This window comes from Pantherophis guttatus, chromosome 3 (assembly GCF_059756535.1).
Source record: "Pantherophis guttatus breed Tessera chromosome 3, ASM5975653v1, whole genome shotgun sequence".
NCBI lineage: Eukaryota > Metazoa > Chordata > Lepidosauria > Squamata > Colubridae > Pantherophis > Pantherophis guttatus.
In genome coordinates, this window is record NC_142065.1 from 112,882,587 (window position 1) to 112,906,670 (window position 24,084).

At 44.2% G+C, this 24,084-nt stretch overlaps 2 protein-coding genes and 1 long non-coding RNA gene across 15 annotated transcripts in view; 1 reads left to right on the forward strand and 2 right to left on the reverse strand.

Annotated features, from left to right (window-relative positions):
- Positions 1-24,084, reverse strand: part of PDE4DIP (phosphodiesterase 4D interacting protein) — a 336,964-nt gene that overhangs the window by 97,778 nt on the left and 215,102 nt on the right. For all 13 annotated transcript variants that reach the window (XM_087891187.1, XM_087891190.1, XM_087891189.1 and 10 more), the window contains one exon: positions 19,931-20,276. In XM_087891187.1, coding sequence (XP_087747313.1) covers positions 19,931-20,276 — 346 coding nt within the window. The remainder of the gene's footprint in view (positions 1-19,930; positions 20,277-24,084) is intronic.
- On the reverse strand, positions 2,023-5,942 carry LOC148114767 (uncharacterized). The gene is made up of 2 exons (XM_087891192.1): positions 5,531-5,942; positions 2,023-2,097 (listed from the first exon to the last, which is right to left on the reverse strand). The coding sequence occupies exons 1-2, from the start codon at positions 5,852-5,854 to the stop codon at positions 2,092-2,094; spliced, it is 330 nt and encodes a 109-aa protein (XP_087747318.1). The 5' UTR covers positions 5,855-5,942; the 3' UTR covers positions 2,023-2,091.
- LOC148114768 (uncharacterized) lies at positions 12,827-17,249 on the forward strand. The gene is made up of 2 exons (XR_015733526.1): positions 12,827-13,052; positions 16,413-17,249. It is a non-coding gene; the product is annotated as an uncharacterized LOC148114768 (long non-coding RNA).

Sequence of the window (24,084 nt, forward strand, 5' to 3'; positions counted from 1 at the left end):
ATTTGAAAGATTGGGAAAGGAGGAAAAAGCCTTGTTTTTGAAAGAGTAATTGTGCTTATAGACTTTGTTGCTTAAGACCTTTTTGGAGAATAGTTAGGATACAGTTGTGACTGAAAGTAAAGATATATTAGAGATCTTAAAGAAAATAGTAAATAATAAACAGTAAGCTCTTATAAAAAACTGCCTCGGGGAAAATTATATCAGCATATATTTGTGTACATAATAACATGTTTAAGTGATTGTCATTATTAAGTGTTAGTATTAATATTTTCTCTCTTTGATTAGAGTACGATATGGACATCTAAGATTATAAGAACTTCCCCTGATTACTATTGTATTAATGATATTAGCCTTACAGATCCTGAAATAATATAGATAAGTTAACAGTAGTTGAGCAGTGGAAGGAGACATAAGAGGGGAAAGAAAGTGGGAGTGTTGGTTTAAGAGGTGGTTAAAGATGACAAGCATCACAAACTTAACAAGGACTGGGATAGAGAGGAAACAGGCAGTCCAGTTCACATTGGCTATTTTGAGTCCTTCCGGCCAAAGATCTATTGAAGAAATGGTGTCCAGAGAAAGATCTAACTCACTTAAAGATCTACAAGTCATGCTGCAATCAATGCAAGACGTTATGGCAAAAAATCATGAGGACCTAAAGAAGGAGATAGGAGAAATAAGAAGCAATATGGGGGAACTCAAAGAAAAAATGCAATCTATGGATGGAAAATTTGAAACCTTCCAATAACAAATTATGAGAAATGAACAAAACTTCAAGAGATGGAAGAGGGAATGGGGAAAGAGGAAAAAAGAGTGGACGACATGAATGAGAAACTAATGCAAGCAAATAAAGAACTGGAGACAACTGCTATATTTCTTGAATCAGAGAAGGCAGCACACTAACTATGCTTCCAAAATATAAGAGAAGAAAAAGGAGAGGATCTACCAGAAATGATGGCGGAGATATTGGCAAAAGCTCTTGGAATTGGAAAAGAAAAGATGCTAATTGAAATGGACGAGATATATAGAATATATAATAATTATGCAAAACGACATAATTTTCCAAAAAAGATACACATCAGATTTGTAAAAAAAATCAATTCGAGACAAAATTCTCCATAGAACTAGAGATGACCCCATAAAACATAGAGGAAGACAACTGGTGGTACTTAAACAAGTGCCAAGGAGAGTGAGAGAGCTAAGAAGGCCATATCAATTCTTGACCTCAAAATTGATTAGACATAACATCAATTTTAGATGGTTGACGCCAGAGGAGATAATGATCTCATGGCAGGAAAAAAGATTTAGAATAGACACTGTAGGCAAAGTGGAGGAATTTTACAATAGGAATTTTAGTAGTGAGGAAGAACCAGAAGAGAGAGAAGAAGGAGAACTAAGACAAATAGACACAGAAGAGAAAGAATTGCAGATCAAAGAGAGAGACAGAAGGAAAGGAGGAAATAAGGGAAACAGTGAAGGAAGACTTAATGAACCAAGAGAAACAAGACAAACAAGGGCAACAAGATCCAGATATAAGTAGAGAAAGGCAGGAAGAGACTAAGATCCTATCCTTGAATATCAATGGTTTAAAAAAATAATAATAAATTATGACAGAAAAATCTAGAGGAGGAATTCAGAAACTTGGAGATAGGATTACTGTCAGGTATGCTTCCGTCAGTATCCAGGAAAGAAAAACCCAAACTCAATCATTTTGAAGAGATTAGTACTTTTACTGAATATGAAATGATCGCAACCCAGGTAAAGCTGGAAGTGAGCAAAAAGCGTGAAATAGCATCTACTAAGCTTCTCTCCCCCCCCGTGTCCATTGACCCTCAGCCAATCCAAAGGTCTCCCAAAGGTCAGGTGGCATCACGTCTGGCAACGTCATTCATCAGGAATGTAGGGCAGTTGGTCAGCCAGCCCCTTTTGAAGATTCACTTTCGATTCCTGGGAAGACACGTCCTACAATAGATAAACACCTCCTGCGCCTTCCCCACCCTTTCGCCCCCCTTTACTAATCCCTCCCCCGTTTCTTATGGCAGCTGAAGCAGGCAAAGCTGAGGCTGACATTCGGCCCCTCTTGCAGAAGAGACGTTATTCCTAAATAAGAGGAAAGAAGAGAGAGAGAAACAGAATATATACAATAATTATGGTTTATCAGGGTATTTGGTATAGAATTGCTGTATTTTCTTGGGAGCTCGGACATCCCGTTTATTCACCCATTCAGCCTGCGATAAAGGGAAATGTTTCCAGGCTATCAGATATTGGACTTTACCATGGTGTTTCCTAGAGTCCAAAATTTCTTTAACTTCAAAATGTTGCTCCCCCTCTATGAGAATGGGAATTGGAGGGGTGCTTTGGTCAGCCCTTAGGGGAGACGAGTGTTCAGGTTTTAATAAACTAACATGAAATACAGGATGTATACGTCTCAACGTTTTTGGCAATTCCAATTCAACTGTTACTGGATTAATTAGTCTAATCACACGAAATGGTCCCACATACTTAGGGCCTAGCTTTTTGGTCTTCTGGGTAGTCTGTAAATATTTTGTAGATAAATAGACTTTATCACCCACTTTATAAACGTGAGCTGGGGACCTTTTCTTATCAGCTTGCGCCTTATGGGCCCGGTGTGTCTCATCCAAAGCCTTCCGAGTCACTGCCCATGTGCTCTTTAATTGTTCAATCCAATCCATCAAGGAGGGATTTTGGGGATCATCTTGTGGTAACTCGGGAATGGGTACGAAATCCTGGCCCAACGCGACCTTAAAAGGAGTGAATCCAGTGCTACTGTGTACGGAATTATTATATGCCACTTCTGCAAATGGCAACAAGTCTACCCAATTGTCTTGCTGGTAATTTACGTAACATCTCAGGTACTGTTCTAGTACCCTATTGGTTCTTTCACAGGCCCCATTTGTCTGAGGGTGGTGACTGGAACTTAGCCCCTGGGCGGAGCCAATCAACTTCAAAAATTCTTTCCAGAAACTGGAAGTGAATTGCACCCCCCTGTCAGAAATTATTCTTTTCGGAGATCCATGTAGTCGGTAAATCTGCCGAATAAACAGTTTTGCAAGGGTTTTTGCTGAAGGAATCTTTGAGCAAGGGATGAAATGTACTTGTTTGGAAAACAAATCAGTTACTACCCAAATGACAGTGTAGTCCTCACTCTCTGGTAAGTCCACAATAAAATCCATAGATATTTCCTTCCTTGGGGCGTTCGATCTAGCCACACTTTGCAGCAATCCAGGGGATTTTCCTGGAGGTCTTTTAGCCGAGGCACATACTGGACAGCTAGCTACATATGCCTCTATGTCCTTTTTAAGTGCAGGCCGCCAAAATTGTCTCTTAACAAGGAGTAGAGTCTTGACAAACGCAAAGTGTCCTGCGGCCTTGGCATCATGAGCATATTTCAATACGGTTGTCCTTAATGTGGTTGGAACATACAATTTCGATCCAACCCACGCTAGTCCATCACGAAGTGTGCATTCATTTGAGTGGTTCCTAAACCACTCATCAGTTTTTAGCGCTTCTCGCAATTTTTCGAGTAAATCCCCCGAGAGTTCTGGTTCGGTTTTACTCTGCGCTCTGGTAGTGACCGGTGTTGCCAATTGTGTCAAGGGGATCATTGGTTGAACCACTTCCTTCTTGATGCTATTGTACTGCGGCAATCTGGAAAGTGCGTCTGCCATGAAGTTTTTTCCACCAGGAAGGTAACGTAGAGTGAAATTGAAACGCTTGAAATGTGCCGAACGAGCCTGTTTTGGAGATAGTTTGCGTGGTGTTTTCAATGCTTCTAAATTTTTATGATCAGTCCACACCTCGAAAAGGTGTTTCGCCCCTTCTAAAAATTGTCTCCATGTTAACAGCGCCCATCTAACTGCAAACGCCTCTTTCTCCCATATGGCCCATCTCCTTTCCGTTTCTGATAGTTTACGGGACGTGTAAGCACAGGGTTGTAGTATCCTGTTTTCATTCTTTTGCAAGAGTATTGCTCCTACAGCTACGTCACTGGCGTCAGCTTGTACTACAAAAGGTTGTTCCATGTCGGGGTGTTTGAGCACAGGTTCAGCCGCAAACAGCCGTTTCAATTTTTCGAAAGCGGCTTGACAGTCCATAGTCCATTCCAGTGGTTTCGAGGGTTTGGGCTTTACTTCCCCTTTGGTTTTTAGCAAGTCTGTAATTGGTAGTGCGATTTTCGCGAAAGAGGGGATAAATTGTCTATAAAAGTTAGCAAACCCTAAGAAACTCTGTAATTGTTTACGGGTGCGCGGTGCGGCCCATTCCAGTACTGCCCGAACCTTTTCAGGGTCCATCTCTATTCCCTCATGCGATATACGATATCCAAGATAGTTGATTTTGTCTTGGTGAAATTCACATTTAGAAAGTTTGGCATAGAGTTCGGCTGCTCTGAGTTTCTTTAAGACCGTTCGTACCAACTTTACATGGTCGGCCATGTTGTCAGAATAGATCAGGATGTCATCCAAATAGACCAACACCCCCTTATACAGGTGCTCATGCAATACTTCATTGATCAGTTGCATGAATACAGCCGGGGCTCCCTGTAATCCAAAAGGGAGTACTCTAAACTGGAAACACCCCAGCGGGCAATTAAATGCTGTCTTCCATTCATCCCCTTCTTTTATTCTCACTCGGTAGTATGCCTCTCTTAAATCAAGTTTGGTGAAAACTTTTCCCTTACCTAAATGGGCTAACATATCCTTCATGAGTGGGAGGGGGTAGACATTTTCTACGCAAATCGCATTCATATTTCTATAATCAACTACGAGATGAAAGGATCCATCTTTCTTTTCGCGGAACATTACTGGCGCCGCCACCTTGGGTTTTGCTCATTCGATGAATCCCCGTTCTAAGTTTTTGTCAATAAAATTTCGCAATTCCCCCAATTCTCGAGATGTCATGGGGTAAATTTTTGGTTTGGGAAGCTTCACCCCAGGGAGTATTTCAATGGTGCAGTCAGTGGCCCTGTGGGGAGGTAGAGCATCCGATGCCTTTTCGCTAAAAACTTCCTTGAGATCCCAATATTCCTTTGGAATTTTCTCTTCTCCCTCAATATGGTTAATGGCTACTGCCGCCCTCTCTAATTTTATGTTGTCTCTCGGGGGGGGGCTTCCTTTTCCGGAGTTGGTTCTGCTGTGTGGATGCGCAAGACCCCCATCTTCCAATTTACTTGTGGGTTCCATTTTTGAAGCCAGGGCAGTCCTAAAATGAGGGGTCTCTCCATACCAGGGGCTACAATAAATCTGAGATTCTCTACATGATTCCCCAACTGCAGTTCAAGGGGTTCGGTCATAAAGCTAGCTGGGCCCCCTCCTGCGATCGACCCGTCTAATTGACAAAATGCAATGGGCCTTTTCAAGGTTTTTAGTCTCAGTCCCATTTCCTCTACTACTTTGGGGCTAATTATGCACCTAGTGCACCCCGAGTCCAACAAGGCTAACAATTGCGCATGAGCCCCTGTGGTGGGCACCCTTATTTCTACGGGGATGAGTAAGGGTTCTTCTGTGTGACTCACCTGATCGTCGGTGTCGGAGTTGGAGTCCGTCTCGCTGTCGTCATCGTTGGTCGGAGTTCCCAACTCACCCTGGTTTCGGGGAGTGAACTCAACGACTTCTCCTTTCAGGGCGGTGCCGCGGGTTTTGGCGGGTATTTTGTCGCCTTTCTTCGGGCCGGCCCCGGTAGCTTTTGGCAGTGGCTTGGAGAAACATTCGGCAGCCCGGTGACCTTCTTTCCCACATTTGAAACAGGTGAAGGGCTTTGACTTGGGTTTGAATTCGGTCTTCTCCCCAGTCATCTTTGGTGTCCCTTTTCGGTGGAAAGAGGATGACTGGTCTCCCATACGCCTTCCTCAGAGTTCGCTTTGTCTCAGCTCGATCTCCACATCCTCAGCTACTATGTACCATCTATCCAAATCGTCGGGGACCCCCATGCTTCTGCAGTCACGATATATCTCTTCATTCAACCCATCCTTGAAACTTTCCAAAAGAGCCATTTCTGACCAGCCTGTCATATAGGGTGCCAGTTCACGGAACTCTTGGATATACTCTGCCACCGGCCTCCAGCCCTGCTGAATGCTTTTCATTCTGAGTCTCGCCTTTCGTTCAGCTAAATGGTCTTCAAAACACCTCCTGAGGCCCCCCATGAATTGGTTGTAATTTCTCAGCAAGAGGGAGTTGTTATTGTGGAGAACCACCATCCACTCAGCAGCTACTCCCTCTAGGGCGTTCGCGATGCTCCTGACTTTAGCAGCCTCTGATTCGTAGTCCTCCCCCCAATCTTGCATGTGGTTCCACACTTGGGTCAGGAAAAATCCCAAGGCTTTAGGATTTCCATCAAACTTCCCAGGAAGGGGGGGATTTTTGGCTTTTTACATCTGCGGGGGGGGGCTGCAAGGCTGGGGTTCTCTGGCCGGCTGCATCTCTCCCTTGAGCTGCCGAAGCTTGGGATGTTTCTTCCTCAAGTTCTTCCTCTCCCCCACAGGCTGCCTCTTCTGGCTCCCCCCTGGGGCCTGTCTTCCCCTTTTCCACAGAAATCCCAAAAGACTCACGGTTTTTCCTGCTTTCTTCTACATCACGGATAAGCTGCAAGGCTTGGTCCATCATGAGACGTTCCTTCTGCTGTTGCATCCACACTGCCTCCTTTTTACGGGGTCTGGAAGTTGTCACTCCCCGGGGGTCCTCCCCCCAGTCCGGCAGCCTCCCCACTCCTTTCGACCATCTAGCTTCCTCTGGCTCTAAACGGAGTCTTTCCAGCCATTCTGCAGTCTCTTTCTCCGCTTGGAGGGCTGCTGCAGTTGACCCTCGCTGACCCCATTTGCTTTTCTCCATCAGTCTCTCGATCTGACATATTTTGGATTTACAGTCCCCTCGGTTTTTGTCCAGGATGACTGGATGTAACTTCCAGCTTAATGTCAGGTATGCTTCCTTCAGTATCCAGGAAAGAAAAACGCAAACTCAATCATTTTGAAGAGATTAGTACTTTTACTGAATATGAAATGATCGCAACCCAGGTAAAGCTGGAAGTGAGCAAAACGCGCAAAATAGCATCTACTAAGCTTCTCCCCCCCGTGTCCATTGACCCTCAGCCAATCCAAAGGTCTCCCAAAGGTCAGGTGGCATCACGTCTGGCAACATCATTCATCAGGAATGTAGGGCAGTTGGTCAGCCAGCCCCTTTTGAAGATTCACTTTCGATTCCTGGGAAGACACGTCCTGCAATAGATAAACACCTCCTGCGCCTTCCCCACCCTTTCGCCCCCCTTTACTAATCCCTCCCCCGTTTCTTATGGCAGCTGAAGCAGGCAAAGCTGAGGCTGACAATTACAAAAGGATCCACAAAGGGGTGATCTCAAACAACAAATGGAATTAATTAAACACAAGCTGAATATTCTTGAAAAGGAAGATCTAGCACAACAAATAAAGAGGAGCAAGCAAAACTTTTTCAAAAATGCAAATAAGAACCTTGGTGGCGCAGGTGACTAAGTGCTGTTAAAGTAGCACCAGCTACCTGCAATTACTGCAAGTTCAAATCTCACCAGGCTCAAGGTTGACTCAGCCTTCCATCCTTTCGAGGTAGGTAAAATGAGGACCCGGATTGTGGAGGCAATAAACTGACTTTGTATAAAAAAGAACACTGCTTGGGGGGCCCGAAAGCCCTACTAAGCAGGTATATACAAAAGTATGAAGGCTATTGCTTAACACATTGTAAGCCGCCCTGAGTCTCCGGAGAAGGGCGGCATATAAATCGAACCAATAAATAAATAATAAATAAATAAGCCAGGGAGATTGCTAGCATATAAATTGAAAAAACAAAAGCAAAAAACATGGATTAGCAAATTACAAGATGAGGAGGGAAATATATTTTATTAAAACAAAACGAAGAAAAAATATAATATATGAATTTTATAAGAAATTATATAAAGATGATTAATGTAACATAGAAGAAAAAATACAATATTGTTTTAAGAAAGCTGAACTACCCAAAGTCCCAGAGGAGATAAAAAATATGTTGAATGAAGATATAAGAATGCCAGAACTAATAGAGGCAATAAAAAAAACAGAAAAACAAAAAAGCCCCAGGACCTGATGGATTACTATTGGAACTATATAAAGTAATACAAGATTCCTTAGGAGAAATACTAATTGAAGTATTCAATGCAGTATTAAAAGAGGCAAAGGCCTCATGGGTGTAGGCAACTATTACACTGATTCCAAAGGAGAACATTGATTTAACACTAATCAAAAACTATAGACTCAAGGACTTCCTGCCTGGCTCCGCAGCTTTGAAGACGCTCTTTTTTGAGCGCCCATTCTCTGGTTCCGTAAAAGCCCCAGAACAGCCGAAAAACTGCTGTCTGGAGGCTTGGAACCCTCTCCCCAGGCAAAGGGGAGAGAGAAGAGTCGACAGGCGGGGGTAGAGCCCCCCCAAGTGCGCTAGGAGAAATCCTGGGGCGCAAAAGGTGTGGGCTCCCTATTGAAGTCTGTCAAGCCACTCTGGACCAGAAACGACTCCGCTGAAGCGGAGCTAGAAGCTGCGACCAGAATCTGCAGAAAAATCAACAGGGGGGATTTTTAACATCTTTACTTCGATCGCAGACGGAGCAAATCAGGAGAAAACAAAAGGAAATTTGCAAGTAACACTTTAACTCCGCTTTAATATGCAGAAAATGGCACCTGAGAGCAGGAGGAAGAAACTACCAGGGGAAGTGCTCGTTAAGGCTTGTTAACACTTTACAGCTACACCTAAGAGAAAGTTTTAAAGGGGAAGCGTCCATGGAAAGAATTTGGTATTGAGGAAAAGAATTTGGTTCTGATTTTAACTAAAATCTGGTCTTTATACTGTGTGGAAAAAAGTTGAATTGTTGTCCTGATAGCTGGATAAATACAAAGTAGCTGAAATATGGCTGACAACAGGGCTGGTGAATCAGCAAATTCCCAAGCCGTGACTGTCCAGGCTTTTCAAGAACTTCTAGACTTTTTTACTTCAGCCCTGCTGAATACAATCGAAAGGGCTTTTTCAAAAAATAGCTTGGGAAATTATAAGCAGGAAATTATTCAGAAGAATTTGTTTTTGGAAGATCAGGAAATGGACAGGATTAAGAGATTGGTTGGTACAGCTGAAACAAAGGATTTGGTGGACGTTTCCATTCCAATGACAGAAAAGCAACAAATGGTTTCTTTATTGCAAGCTGGCAATCTTTATGGCAACAAATTTTGGCTATATGGACAAAGAAATGGATTGAATGATTATACAAACCAGAAGAGACGAGATGAGGATTTTAAGTTAGAAAATCTGACTTCAAGAAGAGAGCGAGTATTTCAGAAACATCAACCTCAAATCACTATTTTAAAAGTTTCCAAAATAAAACTGGGGGGATTGTTGAAAGAATTTATTAAAAAAAAGGATTGGAAAAAATACAAAAAGAAGTGAAGAACAGAAGATTAAGAGAGATATTCTCCTGTGGATTTTGAAATTGGCAACGGGCAAATATGTGTTTTAATGGTATTAAAAGATTTTTAAAATGTTTAACATAAGGTTATATTATTCTACAAGATATATGAGATAAATTGTATAAGCTTTTAGGATGTCTAACCCTTTGAAGCGAAGAGGATTAATGTTAAACTCAGAATTTTATTGTAAACTGATAATTAGTTTTGGATAGTTAAGGGTTGTTCTTTTAAAAAGTTAGAGGTATTAAGACGGTTAATTGAAAAATTGAAAGATACCCTCCTATAGATTCTGAAATTTATATTTGGTAAATAAGTGTTTTAAAGGTATTAAGAGATTTTTTAAAATGCTTAACATTAGACTATATTATTTTAAAAGATATATGAGATAAAATGTGCAAGATTTTAAGATGAAAATTTTTTTTCTGGTATAGAAATGGAATTTATTCATGATTTTTATTGTTTGTAAGACTGCTAAAGTATCGGATTATGCATTAAGAAAAAGGTTTTTTTTTCTTTTTTTCTATATAAGTAGGAAGAATGAATTTAATTTAATTGGTATTGAGAATTTATAGAAGGGAGGTTGTTGAATTGGAGCAAAGGGAGTTAAAGAACATGTGGGAGCTTTGAACTTTATAATTTGTTAGTTTATTTTAGCATATGTTTGTTAGATGCTATACCCTGTTTTTGCTCTGGGAAGTCAGGGGTGGGGTGGGGAGGGGGGGATAAGGGAGTGGGGGGAAGTGATGATTAGAGAAATGTCTTAGCAGAAGAAAGTGTATTCTAGAATATAGGAGTTGCTCAGATACTAAAGGAGGAAAATATTTCACAGCAAAGAAGTTAGAAAGGAGAGAGGAGGAGGGGGTAGGAAGAGGAGAGGGAGGGAGAGGAATGGAAGAAAGGAGAGGAGGAAGGGAAGGGAAGGGGACAGGAGTAGGAGTGAAGGCGAGAAGGGGAAAAAGAAGAGAGAAGTGGGGGAAAGGGAAAGGAAGTAGGATGAGGTGGGAGAAGAGGTAGGAGGGAAGAGGAGGGAGGGAAGGAGGAGGAGAAGAAGGTTTGTTGTGGAATGAGGGAAGAAGGAGAAGAGCAACTCCGAATATAATTAAAATGTTTTATTTTAATGCTTTCTTTAAGGGAAACATATATATGGAGAATTTCTTATGTATAAGAAAATGTATAATTTATGTGGGGAAGGGGAAGGGTGGGGGGGAGAAAATTGTTTGTATTTCTTATAAAACTTTTTAATAATAATAAAAAAAACTATAGACTCATATCGTTATTGAATTCAGATTACAAAATATTTATGGCAATAATGGCTGAAAGACTAAAAAGATATTTGAGCGACTTTATTCATGTAGACCAAAATGGTTTTTTACGAAAAAGACAAATAAGAAATAATATGAGAACAATTCTGGATGTGTTAGAATACTACGGTGTCAGCCCCACTTCGCTGGGGCTGTCATTCCTGAGGGGGCTGTCATTCCGGAGGGGATGGAGACAAACAAATCATGCCACCCTCGTTCTGGCATTGACACTCTTGCCTTAACGCCACCTGCTTCCTTTCCTGACCACTATTCTCGGGGTCTCCGTTTCTTCCGGCACCATCGGTTGCATTGCTGCCCCTCAGCTGAGCGATGGATGGAGTCATGCCTGCGCAGATGCCAAGCCGGCTACCTTGGCCAACATTAATGGGGGCTTACCGAACCCGATGTCCCTGGGCTACTCGTAATTAATTACCAGCCAGGGGAAGCAACTGGAACCCTCCAATCAGCGCTAGGGTTTGGGGTAGAGTTAGTGGGTGGAGTAGCGGGGTGGGGCGCACTGGGTTTAAAAACGGTGATGGGAGCACGTAGGGTTAGAGCTGACAATATTTCACTGAAACTGCACAGGGTGATTGTTGCAGCGTGCCAAATCGCGCGGAAGGTAAAACTTTACTACAACCTCCACATTGTTGTCTGGTGTTTCCTTTCCCATCCTGATTCGGAACCTGACAGATTGTCAGCTCTCTCCTTTGCTGTTTTCTGTGAAAGCATGGCAGAGAGAACACAGCCAGAGTTGGAGGCTGTGGACTTAGCGGAAGAGTCCAAGGAGCCAGCACAGTTAGCCACCCCCCCCGAGATGACGTCTCTTTCCCTGGGGCCGGATGTGAGGCCAAAGGATAGGGCAGCATGACTATGATGGAACAGGAAGCTTGTGAGATGACTATGTCCTTTCATTGCCAGGACATATGGGGGTGGGAGAAGACTGGTGGTCAGGGGCTTTAAGACCAGGAGAGGGTGGCAATCACCAGCATATTCTCACCCTTTCCAGGAATCATTTCATGCAGTGGAGGGAATGGCGTATCTCAGAAGATGAATGGAGCTACTCCACTGTGTTAGGAAGCCAAACCTTAGACATATTAAGGGAGATGTTTGGCCCAGCAGGATTTCAGGCACTGGGGACTGGGATGGGTTGGCAGAGAGCAAGAGAAACCCCACCAGTTCATGGGCCTGGGGGGCCCTCCCTCCACTTACCAGCAGGTGGAATAGACCAGGGATATAATGCAGTAAGAAGCAGGCCGACAGCCCATAGACCACCGGCAGATCTTCCTGCAGCTAATTAGCGAGTGTCATATGCTGATTTAGGTATTGCTAGGCCTCTGGGGCAAGAACACCGGATCCCGATCCAGTCCTGATCAGTAGGAGGTCCTGGGCAGGGGCCACTAGGGAGGTGGGATCCACCTACTGTGAAAGCTTCCTTCGATGGCAGTGCTGAGAAGATGACCTTGTTCATGGGACAGGTGATAGACCACTTGGACAGATACGCACATCTATACACCTCCCAGCTATGGTGATGGCTGTGGCGGGAGTCATGGAAGGTGAGGTGGCTGAATGGGTTGCTGGACTGTACCGTAAACATGCTGGAGAGCTGGGGGATATAAGCTTATTTCTCTCTTCATTGCAAGAGCACTTTGAGGATAACACCAGTATACAACAAGCGGAAGGAGATCTGTTGGCGGCCCCGCAACATGGCAGGCCAGTGGTCGAATATGTACGGGAGTTCCGGCGGTTGGCGGGGAACATGAGAGGCTGGCTGGAGAGGTTGTTGGTCCACCAATTTAAGGCCGGATTCGATCATACCTTGAGGCAGGCCTGTGTGACCCGTGGCCTGCACACCACGTTTGGGGGCGTGGATTCAGGCAGCCACAGAAATAGACATAGAATTCAGGAGGGAGGACTGGCCACAGGTAGGGTGGTCTGTAAAGGGATGATGATCACCAGAACGACCCGTACAGGCAGGTCGAACACCGCAGTTGTCAACATCACCTCCTTCTATGACCCCACTCACTAAGAGCGGATCTTCATGTACCTCAATGACATGTTACAGGTGCGGAAAACCAGGACATCGGGCGATTGAATGCTCAAATACAGGACTTAAGACTCCCCTTGAAACACCAAAACCTAAACAAGGTACAGCAAGAAAAAGCATATGAAAGGCCCTGGAGAAGTCCCGAAGGGCGCAACAGTCAAGTCCACCGACCCCTGGCACTGATAACCCAACTGAAGGAGAGACGGCCAGTGAAAGTGATGATGAGGGAGAGGCCGATCCTATGGTAAGCAAGGCTATCAAACCCTTCCTCATTCCTGTGGTCCTGATCGTGGGAAGGCGTAGGGAGTGCAAAGCCCTAGTGGATTCAGGGTGCACCCAGTGCCTAATAAGTAGGACCACAGCAAATGAAATAGGGGTGGGACTAAAGCTTTTAAAGTGTCCCATCCACTTCGAGCAGATGGACGAGTCCTTATTAGGTGACCAACTGGCAACACATATTACCAAGCAACTCACTCTGGAAGTGGGGCCTCATCAAGAGTGCATAAGATTCCAACATAATGGAAGAGGTCGTACTGGGCCTCGCTTGGCTCGATAAATGGGGCCCAACTATTTGGTGGGGGGGAGGTTGCAGACACCTGAGAATAGAAGTGGGATCTGATCCACCTCCCCATGAGAACCACCCAGAAGGGGTTGGAAGGAGTAGAGCAGCTGAAGAGCCGATAGATTACCCTAGAGTGTATGATGATCTCAAAGAGGTGTTCAGCAAACAGGAATGTGACACACTGCCTCCTCATCGCACCACTGATTGTGCTATTGAGTTCATTCCAGGGGCGGTTTTGCCTAAACCTAAAATGTACTCGATGACTCTGCAGGAGTTGATGGAGATGAGGACATATATAGGGAAAAACCTAAAAAGGGGATTCATAGAGCCGGCCAGATCCAAAGTGGCGGCTCCAGTTCTCTTTCAAGAGAAGAAAGACAGAGGCCTCTGCCTCTGTGTTGATTTTTGTGGACTCAACGCAGTGTGCATAGAACACCTGTATCCACTTCCTTTAATGAAAGACATGCTGGCCCGGTTAGCGGAGGGGAGAGTTTTTACAAAGTTGGACCTATGGGAGGCCTACTATAGAATTAGAATTAAGCCTGGTGATGAATGGAAGACAGCTTTTAATTACCCTCTCGGTAGTTACCAGTTTAAGGTAATGCCATTCGGGTTACAGGGAGCGCCTGTTGTATTTATGCAGCTCATTAATGAAGTATTACAAGATCATTTTTATAACGGCATTCTTGTGTACCTGGATGACATTCTCATATACACCAAAACTCTAGAGGAGCACATCACATTAATACACCAGGTCTTAAAGAAGCTATTGGAAGCTAAGCTATATGTAAAACTATCCAAATGCGAATTTCATAAGTCTCAATTGGATTATTTAGGCTTCCGTATATCCTCAAAGAGGGTGGAGATGGACCCCGTGAAGGTACAGGTGGAATTGGATTGGCAAGCCCCAAGCACAAGAAAACAGCTGCAAAGCTTCTTGGGGTTTGCAAACTTTTACCGCCACTTTATCCTGTCCTTTGCAAAAGTTGCCCTTCTGTTAACCAATCTCTTAAAGACCAAACATCTAGTCAGCAGGCCACGTCCAGGACGTCCAATACAGTGGGATGGTGCATGTCAACAAGCATTTAAAGCATTAAAATTGTTGTTTGCAAGAGAACCGGTGTTGAAGCATCCAGATCCGGCCAAGCCGTTCGTGATACAGGCTGATGCCAGTGATGTAGCTGTGGCAGCGGTTCTTTTGAAAGTCAATGACAAAGGGAAATTACAACCGTGTGCTTACATGTCCTGAAAATTAAGTGATACCGAACGCAGATGGGCCATCTGGGAGAAGGAGGCATTTGTAGTTCAGTGGGCATTGTTAACATGGCGACATCTGCTGGAAGGGGGGGTTACCATTCGAGGTCCGGACCGACCACAAGAATCTGGAAGTCCTTCAAACCCCATGTAGGCTCTAGCCCAAGCAGGTTAGATAGGCTATGTATTTCCAGCGGTTTAATTTCAGCCTGAAATACATCCCTGCAGGAAAGAACATCCTGACTGATGCCTTATCCCGTAAGCCTCAATATTCCAGTGAACAGGAACAGGTGGTACAGGCCATCATCCCGAAAACATTGCCGGGGGAACAGCCTACCAACAACTTTCTTATGTGGCCCATATGACAACACAGGCTACAGGCTTTACTCAGGACATTCAGAAAGCACTTCTGTCTGATGAATGGTATCAGGCTAATGAGAAAATCCTAAACCATAGGGCTGGTCTGGCATGGAAAGGATCCAAAGTATATGTTCCGCGCAGTCTATGACTTGAGGTGTCATGATGTCCATACAGCCAGACATTTCGGATTCCTAAAAACTTTGCACCTGATGAACCGTCAATTCTGGTGGCCCCAGCTAAAAAAGGATGTGGAGGACTGTGTACGGAGTTGCGTGACATGTACCACAATGAAGAAATGGCCCGGCAAACCTCCAGGCCTCTTACAGCCAGTGGTTTCTCCTGTAAGGCCCTCGGAGGAGATAGCCATGGACTTCATCGTGGACTTACCTGAAAGCCAGGGTAACACAGTAATATGGACAGTAATTGACCTTTTTTCGAAGCAAGCCCATTTTGTGGCTTGCCCAGGACTACCTTCAGCTAGAAAGTTAGCCAAGCTGTTCCTAACCAACATATATCACCTCCATGGAGTACCCCGGAGGATTATCTCCGATCGTGGGGTACAATTCATAGCAAAATTCTGGAGGAAATTTTTAGCGATGATAGGGTCCTCACAAGGTCTTAGCTCTGCCTTCCATTCTTCTACTAATGGAGCGGCCGAGAGGACCAACGCAATGGTAGAGCAGTATATCCAGTGCTACGTCAAACACCAACAAGTCGACTGGGCAGACTTAATGCCTTTCGCCGAAGTTGCATACAATAATACCGTGCATAGTAGCACTGGGTATATCCCGTTCTATATTGCCTCGGGTTGAATTCGTCCCGAGTGCCCCCACCCAGAACACGAAGCGTTAGGTTTACAGAAATGGGTGACACAAATGACAACGGTCTGGGGACATGTCAGAGATGCCCTGCAAAACACAGCAGAAAAGTACAAAAGCCAAGCGGATAGGAAACGACGCCACAACCACCTTTCCATGTAGGGAAGTACTTAAACATTAAGGTGTCAGGCAAGAAACTTGCCCCCAAATATATTGGGCCATTTCCAATAGATAAAATTATCAACCCTGTCACTGTACAATTAAGGTACCCCCTTTATTAGGTAAAACCCACCCAGTTTTCCACAGTAGTCTCCTACATCCGGTGGAGAGCTCTAGGTTACGGGGAAGCCCACCTCCTCCACCTCCACCTGTGGATGTAGGTGGAGAACCACATTACGAGGTGGAGGAGATGTTGAATGCTTGGCGATGTAGGGGCCACCTTCAGTACCTTGTACTCTGAAAGGGATATTTGGTAGCAGAAGCCTCTTGGGTTCCACACCAAAATGTAGCAGCAGATCGACTGGTGGCTAGATTCTACAAGAAGAACCCAACAAAACCCAGAGGGGGGTGGTGGACAGGGTCTGTAACCCTCTCTCCTTTTGTCTTCCAGCCAGCCACATGGTGGGGGGGGCGCATGTCAGCCCCACTTCACTGGGGCTGTCATTCCGGAGGGGACGGAGACAAACAAATCATGCTGCCCTTGTTCCTGCACTGACACTCTTTCCTTAACGCCGCCTGCTTCCTCTTCTGACCACTATTCTCGGGGTCTCCATTTCTTCGGCACCGTTGGACGCATTGCCACCCCTCAGCTGAGCGACAGACAGAGCCATGCCTACGCAGATACCAAGCCGGCTACCTTAGCCAACATTAATGAGGGCTTACCAAACCCAACGTCCCTGGGCTACCCACAACTAATTACCAATTAGGGGAAGCAACTGGAACCCTCCAATCAGTGCTAGGGTTTGGGGTGGAGTTAGTGGGTGGAGTAGCAGGGTGGGGCGCACTGGGTTTAAAAACAGTGATGGGAGCACGTAGGGTTAGAGCTGACAATATTTTACTGAAACTGCACTGGGTGATTGTTGCAGTGTGCCAAATCGCGCAGAAGGTAAAACTTTACTACAACCTCCACATTGTTGTCTGGTGTTTCCTTTCCCATCCTGATTTGGAACCTGACACAAAGTGCCCAGTGAGACCCAAGTGGCATTGATATTTTTAGATGCTCAATAAGCTTTTGATAATGTGAATTGGGATTTTATATTGAAACAGGTAAAATATAGGGAATTCGGGGAAAATTTTATAAATGTATTTAAAGCAATATACTCCAATCAAGAGGCCAGAGTCATAGTAAATGAGGAAACAACACAAAGTTTTAAGATTCAGAAAGGTACGAGACAAGGGTGCCCATTATTGCCACTATTGTTTATATTAACTCTAGATGTATTAACAAGAATAATTCGGAAAGAAAAATTAAGGGACTGGAAATTAAGAAAGAAGTTTATGAATTGCAAGCTTTTGCAGATGCTCTTGTGTTTATCATAGAAGAGCCACTACAATCTGGTTAGCAGCTTAGGGAAGTACTGGGTGACTATGGGCAAGTAGCTGGGTTGAGGGTAAATAAAGAAAAAACCAAAATGATAGTTAAAAATATGTCCAAAACACAGAAAAAGGAATTGATGGGAGAATAAGTCTCCAAATAGTGAAAAAAGTGAAATATTTAGGAATATTATTAACGGTAAGATGTATAACAATTAAAGAGGACAATTACAACAAATTAAATGATCAAATTAAGGCTGATTTGGAAAGATCGGAAAAGTTGTAACTCTTCCTGATGGGGAGAATTGCAACAGTAAAAATGAACATTCTGCCAAAAATATTGTTTCTATTCCAGAACATACCCATAAAATCAGATAAAAAAATACTTTAGAAATCCGGATAAAATAATGTCTAAATTTATTTGGAAGGGGAAAAGGCCTAGAATTAAACTAAAATTATTACAAGAAGACAAAGAAAGAGGAGGATTCAGATTACCAGATTGGGAAAAATATTATCAAGCTGCCGCACTAACATGGGCGAAAGAATGGATACATTTAAAGAATAGGAGGTTACTAACATTGGAAGGATATGATATGCAAATAGGATGGCATGCATTCTTGTGGGATGGCAGACATAAAGCACACCAGTACTTCCAAAGGCATTATGTCAGATGAGCTATTCTTGAAGTTTGGACAAAAGTAAAGTAACAAAATTATTTGGAAATTCCTGTCTGGCTCTCTACATTAGAGGTGTTGGTACACCCAAACTTTGTCCACCTGGGAAAAGTAGTTACATACAAGGAGATTTTAAATGAAAGAGGGGAACTAAAATCTAGAAAAGGACTGTAAGATGAAGAGGTAGAATCATGCTATATGAAGGATCAAAAGGAGCGGGGTATTAAGAAAGAATTAACGGCGCTAGATAAATCTTATTAGGAACGGATGAAAAGGTGATAAAGAAAATTTATCAATATCTATTGGAATATAAAACGGCGGAAGAACAAGTGAAGGAAACAATGGTAATGTGGGCCCAAAAATTTGGTTATAATATTGATACGGATAATTGGCAGGATTTATGGGAGAGAAACAGGAAACTAATGTTAGCCACTGCGTACAAAGAAAATTTGTATAAAATGTTCTATAGGTGGCACCTCCCACCCACAAGATTAGCAAAAATGAACAGGAACTTATCATTACAATGTTGGAAATGCAATTTAGTGTCAGGATCTTTCTATTACATGTGGTGGTTATGTAAAAAAGCCAGGGAGGTTTGATGCCAGATTAAGACATGGTTGGAGGAGATACTAGACCAAAACATAGATCTGAAACTAGAATTATTCCTATTAGGAATCACAAAAGAAAAATATAGCAAAGAATTGATATACTTAATGCTGCATGTTATAACAGCAGCTAGGTTGGTTTATGCACAATATTGGAAAAAGGAGGAACATGACCACCCCCGGAAGAAGAAATAATAAAGAAAATCTTGACGTGCAGAAATGGACAGGCTGACACTAGAACTCAAAAACAAGGACGAGATAGAATACTATAAAATCTGGAAGAAAGTATACCAATGGTTGGAAAGGAGAAAAGGAGTTGGAACAAAAAAAGATTTAGGGTTTGTAGAATTGATACTGGATAATATTTAGACAAATATGTAAATGAGGACAAGGGATATATATATATATATGTAAGAACAAAGTAGCAATGTATGTTAAATAGTAATTATTATATTTGACCTGTTACCATGTCTATTCCAATTCAGGAGCCCTTATATACTGACAGTATGTTGTGGATCCCCATCAGCCAAAGAATTCTGACTGGCAGATTCTAGGAAGAGAGCTTTTTCTCCCATTGCCTCTGCCTAGTGGAACACGCTCTCACCAGAGGTGAGGCAGGTCCCCACTCTTCCAGCCTTCTGGAAAGCCATAAAAACATGGCTCTGTGCCCTTGCTTGGAGTATGCAGATGAATTTGCAACTGTGTTGCTGTCCTGAAAGCCCTTCCTCCCATCTTTCAATTAATTCTTAACATGTCTTGCCTCTTTATATATGTGTGTGTGTGTGTGTGTGTGTATGTATGTATGTATGTATGTATGTATGTATGTATGTATGTATGTATGTATAGTTTTGGACAATGAGTAGCAGCTGGAACCTAATTCACAGAGGACAAAGCTTAGACTTTTCTAATATAGATGACCAAAGGGTAGTATGACCCATAGGTGAATAGCAGGGGTGAAATTCAGCAGGTTCTGACAGGTTCTGGAGAACCGGTAGCAGAAATTTTGAATAGTTCAAAGAGCTGGCAAATACCACCTCTGGCTGGCCCCAGAATGGGGTAAGAATGGAGATTTTGCAATATCGTTCCCCCAGGAGTGGGGAGGGAATGGGGATTTTGCAGTATCCTTCCCCTGGAGTGGGGTGGGAATGGAGATTTTGCAGTATCCTTCCCCTGCCGCGCCCACCAAACCACGCCCACCAAGCCATGCCCACAGAACTGGTAGTAAAAAAAATTGGATTTAACCACTGGTGAATAGGCATTATTAATTAATGATGGCAGGTGTTGGTTTAATCAATTTCTTTAAACTCTGATGATACCTGGATTTCTTCTGGGCTGCCCATAATTTGACTGGGTGGGCAGTGCGACAAAGGTGAATGGTCACGGACAGCTTGGAAAGTGCACTGCTCTTGCTTATTTATCAGAGCTGTGTTAGCTGTCCTCTGGTGAATGATGGCGCCTTTGCATCCTTGGTTTTTCAGAGTCAATTGTTCTTTAAGGAGGCCAATCACAATCTCTGAAGTGTGCAGTCTCTCTTGCAGTTTCTTGATACCTTGCCTCAAGTCTTCCTTTTCATCCTCTTTCTCCCAAACTTCTGACAACTTTGCTTCTCCAATTTGTTCTTTGAGTTCTGCATTCTCTAGACATAGACTAAGCAGGGCCTTCCTGTTGAAATACAGAGATTAACATTCAGAATGAAATATTATTTAACACCCACCTGGTGGTTATTCAGCTTACAGACACTTCTTCAGTTATCGCGCCCCCACTAATGACCAAAAAAGTATTTTGAGACTCAATCAGTTTGAAGATTGTTTTACTCAAAAATGTAGAATGTCACCAGTTAGAAACCTGACAGAAATAAGCTTATTTGTTTTTAATTATTATTTTTATCTCCTTGAGCAATGTATTTTACTACATGCTTCTTAAAAAAAGAAGAGTTAAAAAGAAAAGCTCAGCTGAAAAGTGGATAAATTGGGAAAAGAAAAATAGTAAATAAACAACAAAAATAAAACTCATTTCTGCCAGATCTCAAACAAGTGATTTTCTATAAATCAGGCAACTATTATATGTACTGTGCTATTGAAATTCCTATGTCACAATACACGTAGTCCTCAACTTACAGTAGTTCATTTAGTGACTGTTCAAAATTACATCACTGAAAAAAGTTACTAATAACGATTTTTCACATGACCATTGCAGCATCCTGATGGTCATGTGCAGTTGTGGGATTCATTTTCATTTTTCATTTTCATTTTATTAGATTTCTATACCGCCCTACTCCCGAAGGACTCAGGGCGGTGCACAGCCAAACAATAAAAACACATACAATACAAAATTTAAAAAATAGAATAAAATCAAATTAAATAATTTTGGCCCCGACAAATTTAAAACCCCAAACTTTTAAAACCAATTTAAAATTGAATATATAAATACTAAAAGAAATTTAAAATTTTAAAAATCTTTTATAAAAGAGGGGGAAAATTAGGCCAGGCCGGCCTGGTGAAATAGTAAGGTCTTTAAGGCGCGGCGGAAGGTGCGCAGATCCGGGATCCTCCGTATCTCTGGTGGGAGCTCGTTCCAGATAGTAGGTGCCCCCACAGAGAAGGCTCTCCCCCTGGGGGCTGCCAGTTGGCATTGTTTGGCTGACGGCACCCAGAGGAGCCCCTCTCTATGGGAGCGTACCGGCCGGTGGGAGGCTATTGGTGGTAGTAGGCGGTCCCGCAAGTACCCGGGTCCTAAGCCATGGAGCGCTTTAAAGGTGGTAACCAAAACCTTGAAGCGCACCCGGAAGACCACCGGGAGCCAGTGCAGCTCGCGCAGGAGAGGTGTTACATGGGAACGCCATGTCGCTCCCATTACCACCCGCGCGGCCGCACTCTGCGCCAGTTGCAGCCTCCGGGTGCTCCTCAAGGGGAGCCCCATGTAGAGAGCGTTGCAATAGTCCAGGCGGGAGGTGACAAGGGCATGGGTGACCGTGCATAACAAGTCCCGATCCAGAAAGGGACGCAACTGGCGAATCAGGCGAACCTGATGAAAAATCCTCCCGGTCACGGCCGTCAAGTGCTCTTCTAAAGACAGCCGTGAATCCAGGAGGACGCCCAAGTTGCGAGCCCTCTCCGTGGGGGCCAATGATTCACCCCCAATAGTCAGTGATGGCGTCAACTGACTATATCGGGACGTCGGAAACCACAGCCACTCAGTCTTGGATGGGTTGAGCCTGAGCCTGTTCCTCCCCATCCAGATCCGTATGGCCTTCAGGCACCGGGACATCACTTCAAGGGCATCGTTGGGGTGATCCGGGGTGGAGATGTACAGCTGGGTGTCGTCAGCGTACTGATGGTACTCCACCCCGAAACCACGGATGATCTCGCCCAGCGGCTTCACATAAATGTTGAACAGGAGAGGCGAGAGGACCAACCCTTGCGGCACCCCACATATGAGGGGCCTCGGGGTCGACCTCTGTCCCCCTGTCAACACAGACTGCGACCGGTCAGAGAGAAAGGAGGAGAACCACCGCAACACAGTGCCTCCCACCCCCAACTCTTCCAACCGGTGCAGCATGATACCATGGTCGATGGTATCAAAAGCTGCTGAGAGATCTAACAGGACCAGGACAGAGGAGCACCCCCTGTCCCGAGCCCTCCAGAGATCATCAACCAACGCGACCAATGCTGTTTCCGTGCTGTACCCAGGCCTGAAGCCCGACTGGAATGGATCCAGATACGTCGTTTCCTCCAGGTGCTGGGGGAGCTGTTGCGCGACCACACTCTCAACAACCTTCGCAACAAAGCGAAGGTTGGAGACCGGACGATAATTTACCAACATTGCCGGGTCCAGGGAAGGTTTCTTGAGGAGAGGCCTCACCACCGCCTCTTTCAAGGCGGTGGGAAAGTCACCCTCACTCAGCGAAGCGTTTATAATCCCCTGGAGCCAGCCTCGTGTCACTACCCAGGAAGCCAGTACTAACCAGGAAGGACACGGGTCCAATAAACAAATGGTCGCGTTCAGTCTACCCAGAATCCTGTCCACGTCCTCAGGGGTCACAGGATCAAACTCATCCCAGATAACATTCTCAAGACCTGCCCCTGTCTCTCCCCCTGAGACTACCCAGTCGGAGTCCAAATCTTCCCGAATCTGAGTGATTTTGTCATACAGATACTGAACAAAATCCTCGGCTCTACCCTCCAAGGGGTCCTCCCGCGCTTCCTGGTGGAGCAGGGAGCGGGTCACCCTAAAGAGGGCGGCCGGGCGATTATCTGATGATGCAATAAGAGCAGCAAAATAACTACATTTCGCTGCTTTTATCGCCACTAAGTAATTCCTAATGTGGGATCTTACTAGTGTCCGGTCAGATTCAAGAAGACTGGCCCTCCAACTACTCTCTAGGCGTCTTTTCCGGCGCTTCAACTCCCTCAGCTCCTCGGTAAACCAAGGAGCCAATTGAGATCGGCGCCGGGTCAGAGGCCGCAAAGGCACGACCCGATCCAGAGCACCAGCAGCCGCCCTATCCCAGGCGGCCACCAGGTCTCCAGTCGAGGCGTGTGCCAGAACCTCAGGAAATGGCCCAAGCTCCGTCTGGAATCTGTCAGGTTCCATCAGGCGCCTGGGGCGGAACCATCTTACCGGCTCCGCCTCAAATAATTTAACAATCGGTTCTCTGCCCTAATGACCGGCTGGGTAGGCATGGCTGGGTGGTCATGTGACTGGGTGGGCATGACACAGGACTCATGTGATGCTAAGGCAGGACTTCCCTGAGACCCTCCTCACTCTCATTATACAGGTAATCCTCTAGTTACAAATGTAATAGAGCCTGCCAATTACATTTGTAACCTGGGAATACATTTGATTGAATTACATTAAATGAACATGATCACTCCCTGCTTTCCCCAATGAATTTGTTAATCGAATGCACAGGTCTTTAAATGTACATGAGGTATCTCAGGCTGGGGAACAGCATGTGGGGCCTAGTGCTGGAGCAGACCATCCAAGCCTCCCCCAATCCACTGAGATACCTCATGCTCTCTTGGGGTCCCCACAATTGCTTCCCTCACCCCATCTCCCCCACTGGGTCTCCACAGACTGGGCCTGCTTTGCTAGCATCTTAGATTCCACATACTCCTCCCCACCCCATTTTCCATGGATTACTTACTTTTTTTTTTTTTTTGCTATAAAGGTATAGTTTTTACTAATATCTATTCTATTAATAATAGAATAGATATTCTATAGAACTAAATAAGCCATTATATACTTGAAGCATTGTGAAATGCAATCTGATCAGAAACAAGAAATTTGATAAGCCTAATGTACAATGCTTGATAGTAGCATTATAAAAAGACTTTTCCATGAAATGTTTAAACAGAATTTTTAAATCTGGCAATCTTATGTCAAAAATGGCTAAAATGGACTCCTAAATTTGGAAGACGTGGTACTGGGAAGGCATTTTAAATGCTGGAATTATTTACTTACAAAACTT